This window comes from Macaca thibetana, chromosome 8 (genome assembly GCF_024542745.1).
Source record: "Macaca thibetana thibetana isolate TM-01 chromosome 8, ASM2454274v1, whole genome shotgun sequence".
Classification (NCBI taxonomy): Eukaryota; Metazoa; Chordata; class Mammalia; order Primates; family Cercopithecidae; genus Macaca; species Macaca thibetana.
In genome coordinates this window covers 83161332-83180275 of record NC_065585.1, presented here as the reverse complement: position 1 = coordinate 83180275, position 18944 = coordinate 83161332, and the positions used below count along the sequence as shown (strand labels likewise).

At 38.7% G+C, this 18944-nt stretch overlaps 1 protein-coding gene across 16 annotated transcripts in view; it reads right to left on the bottom strand.

Annotated features, from left to right (window-relative positions):
* Positions 1-18944, bottom strand: part of ASPH (aspartate beta-hydroxylase) — a 222165-nt gene that overhangs the window by 63512 nt on the left and 139709 nt on the right. For all 16 annotated transcript variants that reach the window (XM_050801980.1, XM_050801985.1, XM_050801981.1 and 13 more), the window contains 3 exons: positions 18149-18234; positions 13213-13299; positions 3603-3753 (listed from right to left, as the gene is read on the bottom strand). In XM_050801980.1, coding sequence (XP_050657937.1) covers positions 3603-3753; positions 13213-13299; positions 18149-18234 — 324 coding nt within the window. The remainder of the gene's footprint in view (positions 1-3602; positions 3754-13212; positions 13300-18148; positions 18235-18944) is intronic.

Genomic DNA, 18944 nt, shown 5'->3' with positions numbered 1-18944 from the left:
CTAGCATAAATGAAAAAAGTCATGAATTATCTAAAAGGCTTCATTTCCCACAATCTAGGAGAGTGACAGGAGTGTCAGTAAGCTAAAGCAGCTGTATATTCCACTGCCAAACCATCTGCCATAAAGCATCACCGACTCATCCCATGGCCTATGCCCCATTACCAGTCAATCGTATTCCTATCAGAACCCTAGTCATTTCCTCACTAACAAATCTGGGCTTCCTTTTCTATACCTTTCCTTCCCACTACCTGCCCACCTAGGCTCACACTTTCTTCTAGAATTCTCCTATTATCCACAACAAAAGCACGGACACAAACCCCTCTTGCAGCCATCTGCTCCCTGTCCGTTCCACTCTGCAGCCAGGAACCCTGTTGTGTTGTGACCAACTTCACCACCTTGTCATTTTCACTAAAATCTTCTGTCTCCAGTTGCCTCAGAGCCTCCTTAAGTGAACTTGCCTCATTCTCAAGGACATTCTGAGAGGACTACATTCAAATGCTGATGGATTGCTGTGGAAGAGACAGTCACCTTCCCAGGGCCGAGGACAGGGTGAGGCCACAGAGGCACTCAGAGTGAGATTTCAGAGGACGCCAAAAAAGTTAGTAATTTTGATGTGAAGGCTAGTTTAATGCATCCTTTTAAAAAATTAATATTAATGTAAAACATTCATGATGAAGAAAATGTTAACACTTTAGTGACAGAATCACTAAACAGTGCTAAGCAGAGTCATAGTGGAGACTGAGGCAAGAAGAAAACTCAGTAATGCTGATTCTTTTTTTTTTTTTCTTTGAGATGCAGTCTCATTCTGTCGCCCAGGCTGGAGTGCAGTGGCATGATCTCGGTTCACTGCAACCTCTGACTTCCGGGTTCAAATGATTTTTCTGCCTCAGCCTCCTGAGTAGCTGGGATTATAGGTGCCTGCCACCATGCCCGGCTAAATTTTGTATTTTTAGTAGAGACAGGGTTTCACCATGTTGGCCAGGCTGGTCTCAAACTCCTGAACTCAGGTGATCTTCCTACCTTGGCCTCCCAAAGTGTTGGTATTACAGGCATGAGCCACCACACCCGGCCAGTAATGCTGATTCTGTGTCCATGGCGAGTGCCTGCATTGTCTCTCTGGAGTCCTGGCCCTGCCTTTTCTGTGCTGAATTTGTGCTGCATGTTTTACTTCTGCTCCACTGGTCCCTATGAATATTAGTGTAACTGACCATTTCTTATCATTTTTAATCATCACGTGGGCTCTAGTCCTGTGTTGTTCATCTACAAAAGTGATACAACTCTTCGTTCTAATCCTCAGAAAACTGATAGAAGGGTCCACTGGGCCTTGACTCTAAACTATAGGAGCCTCCCCTAAGTGACATTAATAATCTGCCCGTGTAACTGTCTGGCCAGCTGAGCACCTGCCTTGGCAGTGACTCGAGCTCCTTCCCTCCACGTTCAGTGATGATGTGTTATGGGGAGAGAATTGTAAGCCTGGTGATGGTGAAGTCAGCTGACAGCTAGTCTTATTTGCCTTCAGTACAGGGAACCTGGGTCAGTCCAGAGGATGGTATATGATGTTCTATATTATGTGTGCTACTTTTAGCATCTAGCTGGTATCATTTTTCCTCAAATGATAATCTTTAGATTATAGCCTCCTAAATCTGATGAGATATGATATGATGTTCTTTTCAAAGTATTTGCAAATTTGCTTCATGATTAATTTTTTTTCTAGCATTTTCCTTGATATAGGGTCAAATCTTATAAGGAAATTTTTTTAAAGTACCAGAAACAGCTATTATTCATTTATAAAAAAATTTGCACAGATAATTTCAACCTCCATGAATCATTTTGCCATAGTTAAGGGAGAAAAGAATTTGGTATCACAGGAACAGTTTTTTATTCCAGACATCTATTAGCTATGATTCCTTAGGCAAATTATACAGGCTATCATAAAATGGGAGGAAACGGGGAGAAGAGAGCTAGCAGAGACTTGTTCATGAAATTTAAGGGAAGAAACCATCTACATAAGATAAAAGTGTAAGACGAAGTAGCAAGTGCTAATGTAGAAGCTACAGCAAGTTTCCGGAAGATCTAGCTAAGATCACTGATGAAAGTGGCTACACTAAACAGCAGATTTTCTATGTAGACAAAAATCACTGTCTATTGGTAGAAGATGCCATCTAGAACTTTCATAGTGAGAAAGGAGAAGTCAATGCCTGCTTTCAAAGTTTTGAGGATACACCTACTGTCTTGTTAGGAGCTAATGTAGCTGGAGACTTTAAGTTGAAGCCAGTGCTCACTTACCATTTTGAAAAACCTGGGGCTTTTAAAATTATGCTAAATCTACTCTGCTTGTGCTCTATAAATGGGAGAAGAAAATCTGAATGATAGGACATCTAGCATGGTTTTTTGACTATTTTAAGCCTACTGTTGAGTCCTTAAAAAAAAAAAAAGGTCCTTTCAAAATATTACTGCTCATTGATAAGCATCTAGTCACCAAGAACTCTGATGGAGATGTCTAAGGAGGTGAATGTTGTTCTCATGCCTGCTAACACAACATCCATTCTGCAGTTCATGGATCACAGAGTAATTTAGACTTTTAAGTTCTATTATTTAATAAATAAATTTTATTTAAATGTCAAAATATAAAAACTAACAGGAGTTTGGGGAGGAAGTTCATTCCAACCCTCATTAATGACTTTGAGGGGTTCAAGACTTCAGCGGAGGAAGGAACTACAGATGTGGAAATAGCAAGATAACTAGAATTAGAAGTGGATCCCGAAGATGTGATTGATTTGCTGCAATCTCATGATCAAACTTTAATAGATGAGTAGTTGCTTCTTACAGATGAGCAAAGAAAGTGGTTTCTTGAGATGGAATCTACTCATGGTGAAGATGCAGCAAACATTGTTGAAATGGCAACAAAGGATTTAGAATATTCCATAAACTTTGTTGACAAGGCAGTGACAGGGTTTGAGAGGATCGACTCCAATTTTGAAAAAAGTTCTGTGGGCAAAATACTGTCAAACACCATTGCAAACTACAGATACATCTTTCCTGAAAGGAAGAGTCAATCAATGCAGCAAACTTCATTGTTGTCTTATTTTAAGAAATTGCCTCAGTCACCCCAACCTTCAGCAACCACCACCCTGATCAATCACTGGCTATTAACATTGAGGCAAGACTCTCCATCCACAAAAAGATTACAACTCACTGAAGGCTCAGATTATCATTAACATTTTGAGCAATAACATATTTTTAAATTAGGGTTTGGACATCGTTTTCTAAGCCATAATGTTATTGCACACTTAAGACCTATGACATAGTATAAACACAACTTTTAGATACCCTGGGAAATCAAAAAATTTGTATAACTCTCTTTATTCTGATGGTCTGGAACCAAACCCACAGTATCTTTGAGGTATGTCTCTATTAAGGTCAGGATTGCAATTTCAGTTTTAGAGATGGTGAGCTTAGGACACAGATACATTACTTGACATCAGTTGTAAAACTCAGGTTTCCTCCCATGTAATCATTCTAAGAGAAGAATACACTCTTCAGCTTCTTCAAGATTAAAAAGTATGCCATTTCCTACTGAACTACCTTTGACTGCATCTTACCTAGAAATTGTTGCCTGTCTGAGCGACGCTTCAAACTCAGCTTCAGCAGGTCCGCAGGGACATCAGGTAGGCTGGCCACCTCTTGGTAGGTCTCGATGGCTCCACGTAGCACCTCATTACTTCTCCTCTTCTCAGCCAAATCGTCCTCACACTAGAAGAAGTCCCCAGACTGGATAAATGTCCTATGACTAGCTGTGTTTGTAATTACCCAAAATAGTCATAAAAAATTAACTTTTGGACATGCCTTAAAAGAAATGTAAGACACATTAGCCTTTTCTCCTTATCAAGAGATTAAAAAAAAAAAACTAACAAAATATAGAAAATCAACACACTATTTTAATAATACAAAGAAAAGTTTGTTACTGAAGACAAGAAAGAATGTCATTATGGCAGGACTAATATATGCTGGGGCTGATGGAGATGTACATCCTGTTACACACTAACATTATATAGGCAGGTCTCCAGTCAAAGTTCCCATTCTTTCATTAATTTATTTGTGTGTGCATTCATTCATTTAACAACTGTTTTCTGGGAAAGAGGCACTCTTCTACAAATGTGGCAGGCATATTGAACAAAACAGACAAAGCCCTTTTTGCTTTCTACTTTGCATCCATTTTGGAAAGGTGGCAAATATAACAAACAAATAAAGGTACCATGTGTCTAACAGCCATAAGTGCTCTGGATAAAAATAAAGCAGGCTTAGGAGTGCTAGGTGGGATGGTAAGACATTGCTAATTTAATCAGGATGATCAGGGAGGGCTTGAAAGAAGAGAGGGAGCACATTATGAAGATACCTTGGGGAGTAGCATTCTAGGCAGGGAAAAGAGCAAGAGCAAAGGCTTGGAGGTAGGAATGAGGAATCCAGGAAAGGACAGTGCAGTGGAGGGGAGGAAAGGGAAGACCAATGGCGGCCATCAGGTAAAGTAGGGCCTGGCAAGTTATTAACAATTCTAGTACACAAAGTGAGATGGGAAGACAATGGGGACTTTTGAAACAACCTGATGCATGTGTTGAAGGAATCATGGTGGCAGCAGTATGGAGAACAGACTGAGAAACTGGGAGAGGTAGAATACTCCAGCAGGAATCCAGGTGTGGGATGGTTACAGCTTGGACTAAGATAGCAGTAATGGAAGTGGTAAAAAGTGGTCAGATTATAGATACATTTTGAAGGTCAGAGCCAACAGATTTGCTGATAGTCTAAATGTAGGGTGTGAGAGAAGGGGAGAGAGAAAAACCAAGAATGAACAAGGTTTGGGCTTCAGTGATTACTGGATAAACTGTCATTCCCTGAGAATGGGAACACAGGGCAGGAGCAGGTTTGGGGGTAGTACGGAATCAAGAGATTTAAACCTAAAATGCCTATAAGATATCCAAATGGAATTATTGACCAGGAAGGGGCATATATGAGTCTGGAGTTCAGGAGGGAGTCAGAGTAAGAGACGTTAAGTGTGGGAATCATCAAGGATGAAGACGGTATGTAAAGCTAGGAAGCTAGCAGCAGTCGAGAGTGTAAACAGAGAAAAGAAGCAGTCCAAGAACTGAATCCTAAAGAACTCCAATGTTTAAGGGTCATTAGAGATGAGGATAACAAGGGAGGACCAGCAAAAAGGAGGGAAACCCAGAGTACAGCAGGTTCAAGTGAACATGAGATGATGGAAGGAAGTGGAGATAATTCTTTCTAAGAGTTTCACTGTAAAGGGAAGCAGAAAAATAAGCCAGCTGGCAGAGGGTAATGTGCAGACAAGGGGAGTTCTTTAAGGATGGGAAATAGTACAGCATGCTCCCAAGGAGATGCAAGAGTCTCAGTAGAGAGGGAAAATCTGATGATGCAGAAGGAGACACAAAAATTAGAGGGATGTCCTTCAGCAAGTGAGAGAGGAACAGGGACCAGAATAGTCAATCTGTGCTAACAGGAGGGAAGGCAGAGCATATGGGCATAGGTAGAGAATGGCTGTTAGCACAGTAGCAGCATCATGTGGAAATTGTCTGGATATTTCTATTTTTCTTAATGAAATAAGATTCAACATTCTTAGCTGGAAACTGAGAATGGGGACTAAAATACTGGAGGCAGGAAGAGAGAGGAGAATATGTAAAATACCATCAATATCTCATTAGATTTAGGAGGCTACAATCTGAAGACTATCATTTGAGGAAAAATGATTCTGGCTAGATGCTAAAAGTAGCATACACATTTTTTTTTTCTCAGAATATTTAAACATGTTTATGTTGTTAAAATGTGTGTTGTAGTTAATATATAAATATATGCAGAACCAAAATAAAGTATTGCCCTACAATTTGAGGGCATGGTAAGAAAATGACCCATCCCTCCCATATCCCAAAGTAAAAAACCAACCAACAAACAAAAAAACTAAGAATCAGCATAAATTGACAAAATAAGACAATGGGATTTTTTTTCCCACAAAATAACACATCAGTGAAATAACCTGATAATATGAACTGATTAGGATAAGTTACCCAAGATGACGAGAGCTACAATTAAAGCAGTAGTGACAGAAGTGGACAGATTTATGAGAAAGAAAACTTGGTAGGATAAAAATCTCTAGATTAGAAAAGGCAATTCACCCTTGATAAATGGAGATATGCTCCAGACCATTCACTATCTTTGGAAGTCTGTAAATGGTCTCCGGAATAGACTTATCTACCAGGAGAGAAAGTCCGTTGTCAATGACCCACACTGATCATGATGCTGGGCATGGCCTTCTAGCATATATTCCTATACTGGCTCTTCTGTATAGGTATCAGCTCCTTGTGAGTTTTGTTATAGTGAGTTAACTCCCCAAAATATGAATACTGATAGGTAACTTTGCAGAAACACAGAGTTCTAGACCTGAGAGTCCTTTCAAAACCATCTACAGATGTTCATTGACTTTCGATGGGGTTACACCTCATCATAAGTTGAAAACATTGTAAGTCAAAAATGTATTTAATACACATAACCTACTGAATATCATAGCTTAGCAGAGTCTACATTAAATGTGCTCAGAAAACTTAATCAGCCTACATTTGTGCAAAATTACCTAGCACAAAGCCTATTTTATAATGAAACATTGAATATCTCATGTAATTTATTGGATACTATACTGAAGTACAGTTTCTACTGAATGTGTATCACTTTCACACCATTATAAAGTTGAAAAATTGTTAAGAAAAACCATTGTAAATTATAAACCATCTGTGGTTCACTCTCTTCATTTTGAACCTAGAAAGTGCCCAAAAAGATCCTGGAACTGGAGGTCTCTGTAGCATCAGTGGGCAGACAAATGCCTACTAAGACAATCCTTCTTTATTGAGATTGGAATAAATACCTTTAAGCTCAATCTGAAAAGTGAGAGAGATAGTATAATCTGTATGCCATGTTCCCTCTCTGGTAACCCAGGGCCCTTTGTTTTAATGAAGTATTAATATTTACAACTTGCAGAATTGGAAAGATATCACTACTAAAATGGCACATAATTCTTTATAATCTCTTGAATAAAACTGATAGGCACTTGCACTGAAAAGTCTACGGATTGATTTTTATCAGTTTAGCATCTGTAGATAAAACAAGCTGAACTGAAACTGAATATTTGTTACAAGATGTTAACATCGCAAAGCCTTTTGTTGACTCTAACTTAATTCACCCAACCAATCTGCCTATAAGATGTGTCATTTTCTACCTCAAAGGCATTAATGGTTTCTGAAAGATAATAAAGTGAACTGAGTTAATATTTTAATATTTTGTGTTCAATGTTCAGGGAACTTGATCAAAATTGATTTTTGGTAATATGAAGAAAAAGACATTATCAGTGCTATTTTATGATAGATACTATAGTTTATATATGACTTTATGTTGCTAAATTTTAAAAATTTGTTGGAATATTATAAAGTAATTGTTCAATCTGCTAACAAAGAATGAAAAAGTCATAATTTCTTCCTATAAAACCCATCTTCTGTTGAATTTTTATTTTTAAAACTACTATGAATTTGAAGTTTCCTTTAAATTACTCTATTAAAATTTAATTTACCATGCCTAAATTTTGCTGTATGCCACATTAATATTAATAGCAATAACACATTGAAGCATAATAGTTTAGAGATAAAAGATATTGCTTAAAGCCTAAATCTCAAATTTCTACTGTGAAATAAGGATATACAGTCATCCTTAGTTATATACTGGAGATTAGTTCCAAGACCACCACCACCACAGACGCACTGCAATACCACTGTCTGCAGATGCTCAGGTTGCTGATATAAAATGGTATAGTATTTGCATATTGCCTATGCATATCCTCCTGTATAATTTAAATCATCATCAGATTACGTATTATACCCAATGCAATGTAACTTCTATGTAAATAGTTGTTATACTGTATCATTTTTATTTGTATTATTTTAATCGTTGCATTGTTATTTTTTATTTTTTTCTGAATATTTTCAATCTGTGGTTGGTTGAATTCATGAATATGGAACACGAGGATTCGGAGGGTTGACTGTAAATATAACAATCACAATGTTTCAAGAGCACTTCATTTACTTAGACTCTGGTACTCACAATTAGTATTACATATAAGGAAAACTTCTAAAGTATAAAACATTTTTGCCATAATTAAAATAGCATTTTCATAAAGCATTTCTCTCTCTAGTTAATATGCTTCTCTTAATGAAATGACTTAATACTAGTGACAAAAACTACTACTTATTTGAATAGGCATGATCTTTTGGTAACAAACACACTCTCTCTTACTTAAAAGGAAATATGATTTAGCAATTTTAGAGAATTACTGAGCAAATTAATTTATAAAAATCATACCATTGCTGTATGCTAAAGTTGGTCTGTACCATGGACAACAGGAACTTATTTGAATCAATTTTTCACAAATTTAATTAAAATGAAATTAATAAAAATTATATTAATTAATTTTTAATGGAGATATAAGAAGATACTGAGCATCTAGATTTCAAGTGGTCACCACTTTCAGTTCAGAACAAAATTCACTTGTTTTATCTACAGCTGAGTTAGTTCCTGTGTGTGTCCTGCACAAATGCTTGCATGGACCTTCTCCAGAGGGGTGCTGTCAGCATCTCCTTTGTCTGGAAAATTTCTGCACTCTGAATCTACCGTTTCCCAGCACAGTTGACAATCTTGACCTCTAGGCAGGGCTTTTGGAGCTTTACTTCCTGGCACATTTTGATATCCTGCCCTGGCTTCTCCTCCAAGTTCAGGCTCTGTGAATCCAATGGTCTACTTAACATGTTCACCTGAATGTCTAATAGGCATCACACACTTAATAAGACCAATAGCAAACTCTTGAACTCTTGACTTCTGCATCACTCCAGACTTGTTCTTCCTGGTCAGTAACTGGCATTATCGTCTACTGAGCTGGCTGAACCAAAAACTCAGGGGTCAGCCTTGAGTCCTCTGCTTCTGACACTTTTACATCTAATCCATCCTCAAGTCCTTTCAGCTCCACCACCTGCCTACTTCCCTCATCTCCATGGCCATGACCACAGTCCAAGCCACCAGCATCTCTTGTGTACACTTGCAATAGCCTTCTATTCTTTTTGCACCTACTTTTGCCTCCATAATCCATTTTCCACTCAGTAACCAAAGCAAACTTTACAAAAAACAACCAGACTGTTGTCACAAGACAAGGATGCCCTCTCTTACCACTCCTACTCGACATAGTATTGGAAGTTCTGGCCAGGGCAATCAGGCAAGAGAAAGAAATAAAGCGTATTCAAATAGAAAGAGAAGAAGTCAAATTGTCTCTGTTTGCAGATGACATGATTGTATATTTAGAAAACACCATCGTCTCACCCCCAAAACTCCTTAAGCTGATAAGCAACTTCAGCAAAGTCTCAGGATACAAAATCAATGTGCAAAAATCACAAGCATTCCTATACACCAATAATAGACAGAGAGTCAAATCATCAGTGCAATCCCATTCACATTTGCTACGAAGAGAATTAAACACCTAGGAATACAACTTACAAGGGATGTGAAGGACCTCTTCAAGGAGAACTACAAACCACTGCTCAACGAAGTAAGAGAGGACACAAACAAACGGAAAAACATTCCATGCTCATGGATAGGAAGAATAAATATGGTGAAAATGGCCATACTGCCCCAAGTAATTTATAGATTCAGTGCTATCCCCATCAAGGTACAATTGACTTTCTTCACAGCATTAGAAAAAACTACTTTAAATTTCATGTGGAACCGAAAAAGAGCTCATATAGCCAAGACAATCCTAAGCAAAAGGAAACAAAGCTTGGTGGTATCAGGCTACCTGACTTCAAACTATACTACAAAGCTATAGTAACCAAAACAGCATGGTACTGGTACCAAAACAGATACATAAACTAATGGAACAGAACAGAGACCACAGAAATAACACCACACATCTGTAACCATCTGATCTTTAACAAACCTTACAAAAACAAGCAATGGGGAAAGGATTCCCTATTTAATAAATGGTGTTGGGAAAACTGGCAAGTCATATGCAGAAAACTGAAACAAGACTCTTTCCTTATACCTTATATGAAAATCAACTCAAGACGAATTAAAGACTTAAACGTAAGACCCAAAACCATAAAAACTCTAGAAGAAAACCTAGGCAATACCATTCAGGACATAGGCATGGGCAAAGACTTCATGACTAAAACACCAAAAGCAATGGCAACAAAAGAGAAAACTGACAAGTAGGATCAAATTAAACTAAAGAGCTTCTGTGCAGCAAAAGAAACTATCATCAAAGTGAACAGACAACCTACAGAATGGGAGAAAATTTTTGCAATCTACCCATCTGACAAAGGGCTAATATCCAGAATCTACAATGAACATAAACAAATTTACAAGCAAAAAACAAACAACCCCATCAAAAAGTGGGTGAAGGATATGAACAGACACTTCTCAAAAGAAGACATTTATGTGGCCAACAAACATATAAAATAAAGCTCATCATCACTGGTCATTAGAGAAATGCAAATCAAAACCAAAATGAGATACCATCTCATGCCAGTTAGAATGGTGATCATTAAAAAGTCAGGAAACAACAGATTATAGAGAGGATGTGGAAAAATAGGCATGCTTTTACACTGTTGGTGGGAGTGTAAATTAGTTCAATCATTGTGGAAGACGGTGTGGTAATTCCTCAAGAATCTAGAACCAGAAATACCATTTGATCCAGCAATCCCATTACTGGGTATAACCCAAAGGATTATAAATAATTCTACTATAAAGACACATACACACATATGTTTACTGCAGCACTATTCACAATAGCAAAGACTTGGAACCAACCCAAATGCCTATCAATGATATAATGGATAAAGAAAATGTGGCACATATATACCATGGAATGCTATGCAGCCACAAAAAAGGATGAGTTCATGTCCTTTGCAGAGATGTGGATGAAGGTGGAAACCATAATTCTCAGCAAACTAAAACAGGAACAGAAAACCAAACACCACATGTTCTCACTCATAAGTAGGAGTTGAACAATGAGATCACATGGACACAGGGAGGGCAATATCACACACTGGGGCCTGTCAGGAGTAGGGGCTAGGGGAGGGATAGCATTAGCAGAAATACCTAATGTAGATGATGGGTTGATGGGTGCAGCAAACCACCATGGCATGTATATACCTATGTAAGAAACCTGCATGTTCTGCACATGTATCCCAGAACTGAAAGTATAAAAACAAACAAACAAACAAAACTCCCCCAAAAAACCAAACAAACCCTCCCATGGCTTCCCAGCACACGTAGAATAAAATCTGCAAGGCTGCAGCCTCCTTGATCCTCCTTTCCCTGCCCCCAGCATGACCTTCTTTCTCTCCTCAGGCTTATGCCAAGATTGTTTTCCTGCCTCGAAGCCTTTGACTTGCTGCTTTCTCTTGCCTGGATATCTCCTTCTAGTAATATAAACTCCTCACAACTCAGCCACATGTTGCCTCCCTAGAGAGACCTTTCCTGCCCAACTTGTCCAAAGTGCTGTCTGCCCCGTTACTTTCAATCACATTACCTGCAGCCAAAAAAATCTTAATAGGTACGCCGTTTATTCCATTACCTTTTTTCTTTTCTTTATGGCATTTCTTATTAGGTAAGATGATCTAACATATTTATTCTTAATACTTTATAACATTCTTTAAGTATATATTTATTTATAAAGACTTTCAGGGCTTTGCTCAAATGTCACCTCCTTGATGAGACCTTTCCCTGCCACCTTTCATACCACACCAACCCCCTCACATGTCTACTAGCTGTTCCTTGTTTTCTTTATCCTCTGCTTAGCACTCAGCCCTAGTAAGCATATACATTGGACTTACTTGTCTTATGCATTGTCTTCCCCTTTACAATGGAAACTCTGTAAGTGTTGGGGCTTTTAAAATATGTTCTAGTGATGGCTGTATCTCTAATGCTTACAACAGGGCCTGGCACATAGTGGGCTTTCACCAAATATTCTTTAAGTAATTAAAAAAAATCTTCCACTGGAATCCACAAGAATGTTCATTGTATTGTATTGTAATTATTTTTAAATTTTCTATATATTATGATGTTTTGACATCTTAAAAAACCTCTCTGGCTAGGGAGAGACTGTTCTGAGCTAGACAATTCTGAGATGGCCAATGCTCAGCCAGAAGCAAGCTTTTGATATGCAAACTAACCAATCCAGAGCCACGCCTCCTCTATTTTAATCATGTCAGGGCCAGGTACCACCCCTGTAGGCAAAAAGACGGCTGAAATTATTCAAACTAGCTGGTACTAAACTGTTCACCCTGCCCTACCTTGCCTTTTCCATGGAAACCTCAATAAAGGATGTGGCCAAACCTTCCCTTCTCTCTTGCCTACCATCCCCTGATCACCTTGAGTCTTTCCCATGTAGCCCTATGTGGCATGCTGGGCCTCCTGTCTCTAGGACTTGTGAGCATAATAAACTTTGCTTTTCCCTAATCCTGTCCTAGGAGACCTCTTGTAGCTGCACCTGACTAATCATCTCATAAAAGAATACAAAACAGACACTCCCAGGGCCTAAAACACTGACACGCAGTGGGTTTATGCAGTTACAAGTGAACGGGGACATGCTTCATGAAAGAAGTTGGAAACTAGAGAAAGCCAGATAAGAAAGGAGATGGTGGGAGATGAGGATAAAGGTAGCTGCTAAGAAATGAGTCCGCTGGAAAAAACTATAGAAACAACAAAGTATGTTCCACTTTATATTTTAGAAAGGCCTTTCCTAAGCATACTTGCAACCTCCAGTTATAAAACTGAGAGTCTGAAAGCTCTGAGGAGCCTCAAGTGAACACTGTATGGTGGGATTAGATGGAATGGGACATGAGGGAATGGTAGAACAATGACAAAAGTGTTACTCTTTATTTTCTTTTCAAAACCAGAGAGAAGTCACATGGAGGAGGAGCAGAAAAAAATGTTACTAAATTCAGCAGCATGCAATAGTGATAATTAATTGTATTTCTTGCTTATGTATATACATGAGAAACTGATTCTGTATAGAAATTGGAAAGGGAAAATAGTAAGGAGTAAAAAATTCAATTACACAGAGCACACAAACATCAAAAAAGTATTCTAAGGAAACGGGTCTCAGAATACCTGTGCTTTCCCATATCTTGCTCGTGGACTCTGTGGGTATTTGCGTACTAGTTCTTTGAATGCATTCACTGCTTCCTCAATTTTTCCCTGTTAGAAAGACAAAATAAAATAAATAAAATAAATTAAAATGCATAATCAATTAATGTTGTTATTTAATATTCAGCAAGTGATTTGTCGGAATTTCCTAGATTCCATCCTGAGTATAAAGATAGTTTTATCTGAGATTTTAAAAAAACCTATATTAAGGCAAACAGAAACCTAGTAATGAACATGTATTTACTTAATTTTTAAAAAGACAGACACCTGATAAATGATGTAGTATGTGGTTTTGCTAAAGAAATTGAATTTTCCTTCAATGTATGTACAGGTTCTATCTGTGTTCTCAAAGAATACTGTATTAGTCTGTTTTCACACTGCTATAAAAAATACCCGAGACTGGATAATTAATATAGGAAAGAGGTTTAATTGAATCACAGTTCCACACGGCTGGGGAGGCCTGAGGAAACTTACAATCATGGCAGAAGGCAAAGAAGAAGCAAGGATATTCCTCACATGGTAACAAGAGAGAGAAGAGTGAGGAGTGAAGGGGGAAGAGCCCCTTATAAAATCATCAGATCTCATGAGAACTTACTATCATGAGAACAGCATAGGGGAAACTGCCTCCTTGATCCAATCACCTTCCACCAGGTATGTCCCTAGGCACATGGGGATTATGGGGATTACAATTTGAGATGGGATTTGGGTGGGGACACAGTGAAACCATATAATTCCACCCCTGATCCTTCCCAAATCTCATGTCCTCACATTTCAAAACAGAATCATGCCTTTACAACCATCCCCCAAAGGCTTAACTCATTCCAGCATAAACCCAAAGTCCAAGTCCAAAGTCTCATCTGAGACAAGGCAAGTCCCTTCCACTTAGGAGCCTATAAAATCAAAAGCAAATCAGTTACTTCTAAGATACAATGGGGGTACAGGTATTGGATAAATACTCCCTTTCAAAATGGGAGAAATTGGCCAAAACAAAGGGGCTTCAAGCTCCACGCAAGTCTGAAATCCAGTGTGGCTGTCATTAAATTTTAAAGCTCTGAAATCATCTCCTTTGACTTCATGTCTCACATCCAGGTCACGCTGATACAAGTGGTGGGCTCTTATGGTCTTGGGCAGCTCCACCCCTGCGGCTTTGGAGGATACAGTCTCCCTTCCAGCTGCATTCATGGGCTGGTGTTAGGTGTCTGAGGCTTTTCCAGGCACACAGTACAAGCTGTCGATGGATCTACCATTCTGGGGTCTGTAGGATGGTGGCCCTCTTCCCACAATTCTACTAGGCAGTGCCCCAGTGGGGACTTTATATGGGGGCTCCAACCCCACATTTCCCTTCTCCACTGCCCTAGCAGAGGTTCTCCATGAGGGCTCCACCCATGCTGCAAATTCTGCTTGGACATCCGGGCAATTCAATACACATCCTCTGAAATCTAGGCAGAGCTTCCCAAACCTCAATTCTTGATTTCTGTGCACCTGCAGGCCCAGTATTGAAATCTGTGTTACTCTTCTATGGCCTCTGTGATAAACTATCACAAACTTGATAGCTTAAAACAAGAGAACTTTGTTCTCTTGCAGTTTTGCAGAAGAGATTTCCAGAATTAGTTTCTCTCAGCTGAAATCAAGATGGTGGCAGGGCTGTGTTCTCTCCAGAGGTTTTACGGGAATATTTGTCCTTGTCTATTCCCAGTTTTTCTTGATTTGTGGACAGATCACCCCAATATCTAATTCTGTCTTCATACTGCTTTCTTTCTCCCCTGTGTGTGCTCCTTTTTATTTTGTTTGCATCAAATTTCTCTCTGTCCCTCTCTTATGAGGAAACATGATTGCATTTAAGGCCCAACTGGATAATCCGGGATAATCTCTCTATCTCAGTGTCCTTAATCACATCTGCAAAGGTCCTTTTCCCAAATAACATAACATTTACAGGTTCCAGACACATATCTTTTGGAGGTCTATTTTCAGCCTAGTATGCACCCCATGCAACTTAAATTGCAAATGTCAAAGCTATTTCAATGATAATTGTGCTAAATGTACTAATATCAGACTTAAAACATAAGAATAACAATGTTCATAACAAATTTGATAAGGTGTGATATTCCTGCTTGACTGTCAAGGTTGTTAAAATAATGGGATATTTTGGCTCTGTCTGTGGCATTCTTTGAATCCCTGCAAGACAGAGGCTGTGTGACTTTGCTGAGGGGCCATCAGTCTTGCTTTCACTTCAGTTGGCTGGCAAAGTAAGTGTGTTTGCTTTTAGTCTGAAAGAATTTCCCTTCCCTAAGTTCTTGTATAGCTCCTAACACTGTGGTTCAATTCTTAGTTAAAAACTCAATTGCAAGACACACAATGTTTGAAGAATTGCCTGAAAATTATCTGTTTCTCAACACAGCTTATAATGTTGTCCTAGGACCAAGACGGTTCATGGGAGAGACATGTATGTGGGCCACACTGTGTTGGCATGAGGCCAATGGGCTGTGCTGAAGGACAATGAAATACATTCCTGCAGCTGCATGGTAGAATAATCCACTGGTATGATGTCAGGGAGTAAGCAGGAAGTTTTGCATCCATCAGTATACCTTTTTTATGAAGATCTACAGCCAAATGTTTCTCTCTGGACTTGGAGCAGAACAGCTCTTCTGATGAACAATATTAATCTTATCTTCTGATTCTATTTTCCATGTTGTCCCTCGAGGAATTGTTGACTTCATTCCTAGCATGGTTTAGAGCCAGTGGTGTGAACTTTCAGGCGTGTGATTACATTTTCTTTACTCCCTCCCCACCTTTTAAAAAAATCACTTAAAATACTGTAATAATAAATGATTCTAACAAATAAGCAAATACATTTCAGTATATCATTTCAACCCCTTTTTCTAGAGGTAGGAAAGCATTTTAAACAATAAATATATATTTTTTAAAAATAGAGGATTGGAATATAATCTGATCTATACTTTTCTGGGGGGATAAAAAGCGAACACATACTTTCATGTAACACAGTCCTTGAGCCTGAGGTGTGAACTGAGGCTTCACTGGCTCTGTGTGGGGTGTGTGTTAGTTGGCCTCGGCTGGTCCAGCGCACTAAGGTGCATCCTCTGAAAATACTAGCCATAAAAACAACCCGAAAAGACTGAATTATGTTGATGAGTCAGTCAATAACACAGCTTCCTGTTGTTTCAGAAGCAAGAATTGTATATGTGGCTACTTCTTCCTCTTTTATTTCCCTGGTATAAATTCAAGATGCTCCTTGAGAAAAACATAACTTCAAAGGAGCAACACTGCAGAATACTCCATAACTGCGCCCTCCTTTATCATTCATATAATTACATTAAAATCCTTCTCTAAAGCTGCTCACATGTTTTTTACACTGAAAGTTACCTGTGCAGTAGGCACTCCCATTTTTATATATGACATTTAGTATAGAGAAAGTAGAGGTTGCCAAAGGAGGTGGCAGAAAAAAATTATTGCTTCAGTTCTATTAAGAAATACAAACTGACCACAAACAGTAGATGGCTTCACTTTATAAAGTTAAACAAGACAGTTAACTTTCTTGTTTACTATCAGAAAGTAGGAATCATTCCACGTGGTTAGATTTAAGGGAAGTGAACAATGACTTTGCTGCAATATTCTTTGGAGTTACTATATTTTTATTGGCAAACCTTGGCTTTGGAGTCTCACCTAACGGCAGTTCCAAAAGCCTTTACGCTCGCTGGTACACTTTCAATAAACATGCAGACGTACATTCTTGTCTCATTTTAGTTCCTAACGAGTGTTTTTATTGTTGTTTGTTTACTTAAGTCCGCTTGTTCCTTTTTTTATTGCAGTCAATGTCTACTGATTACAAAGCCTAACAGGAAAACTAATGAACATTACAGAGTCTACATTCAACTGCAGAGTAGTGAAACAAATTTTCGCCAAAAACAAGGAGATGATTAATTGAAGATATGATTAAATACATTATAATAAATATTTTTGCACCCGATAATTAGATGATATGACCAAGGTAAGGGAACAAGTAACTTAAATCCAGTTTCGATTTATTGTTTTCAAAATTGTAATATCTATAAAGAAATGCAAGTAATATTTCAAATATATTGATAAATTAAAACATAAATAAGTTACCCTAAAAACCTGGAGGTGCATGAGGTTAACCCTAAGTAAGAAGAATGTCTTCTTCTTTTCTTGCATCAGGGAGCTATAAAATTAAAAACTTCCACTTCTATGACACTTGACAGTGTTGTTATTTTTAAAATGTCATTTATGGCTCATGCCTGTAATCCCAGCACTTTGGGAGGCTGAGATGGGTGTGTCACTTGAGGTCAGGAGTTCAAGACCAGCCTGGGCAACATGGTGAAACCCTGTCTCTAGTAAAAATACAAAAATTAGCCAGGCATGGTGGTGAGCACCTGTAATCCCAGCTACTCAGGAGGAGAATTGCTTAAACTCAGGAAGCAGAGGTTCCAGTTAGCCGAGATTGTGCCATTGCACTTCAGCCTGGGCAGAGGCTCTGTCCAAAAAAAAAAATTCTCATTTGATCTTTAAATTGATCTTTAAACAAGTCAATCAGAGGTAGAAAAAGTATTTATCATTCTCATATCTTTAAGAAAACGAACACCCAGAATGGCCAAGTGATTTCCCCAAAGCTACATAACTAGAATGTGATGGAGGTAGGCTGACACCCACATTGGCTGGCTTGAAGGAAAGTTCTATTTCTCTTTGGCCATGTGGTGGCAATTCTCTTCCATCTGATTCATTTCATGTGGAATGTTCACGTGCCTGGGGGAAAATGCACTCTATTCAACTGTTGTTTCTTTTACACTTATTATTTTTTAACAAATCAAGAGTAACGCCTGAGTTTATTTAACAACAAAATCATTGCACAAAAATATCAACCTACCCTTTTACGGAGTTTTTCTGCAGCATCAAGTTCAGCTTTAATAGTCTTATCAAATTTATTTAAAAGTTTAGGCTTCTTTTTCTTAACTGAAAGAAAAAAGAGATTTTTATTTTTAACTTTTTTTGGCTGGAAATAGCTATTAAGCATAACAATTTACAAGTAGTGGGAAACCTGATGTTGGTCTCTACCATAGACCTGCAGGAGAAGGCACACTGCAGGCTCACCTTCCATTTTCCCCCCTAGATGATGTGATGAAGCCAGTGACTGCCCAGGAAAACAACGCAGCCCTTACCTATCTGCTACTATATGTTCCTGGGGGAGTGGGTGGATACTATACGGAAACTCTCCAGGATACTGGCTTGGTTTCTGGGATGTAAATGGTGGGTATGACTTCTAAACTCTCATCATCAACTTCTTGGCTATGTCCAAAAGATTGTTTAAAATAGTTTTTGAATATGTTCACAACTTTTTCTGATACAGATAAAGACGAAAATGGAAGTCTCCTCTCAAAGAAGTCAAGTAAAACAGAATTTCTTCGTTTAGCATTCAAGGCCCTTCCAGTGCATCCTGGACTGACCACCCAGCTATGTTCCATATTTCAGCCAAAATAGACTGCCCCATATTCCCCAAATAAGCTCTTTGTGCCCTTCCTTCCTTCCTTCCTTCCTTCCTTCCTTCCTTCCTTCCTTCCTTCCTTCCTTCCTTCCTTCCTCACTCCCTCCCTCCCCCTCTTCCCCCTCCCATCCCTCCCTCCCTCCCCTCTCTCTCTCCCTCCCTCCCACTCTCCCTCTCTCCC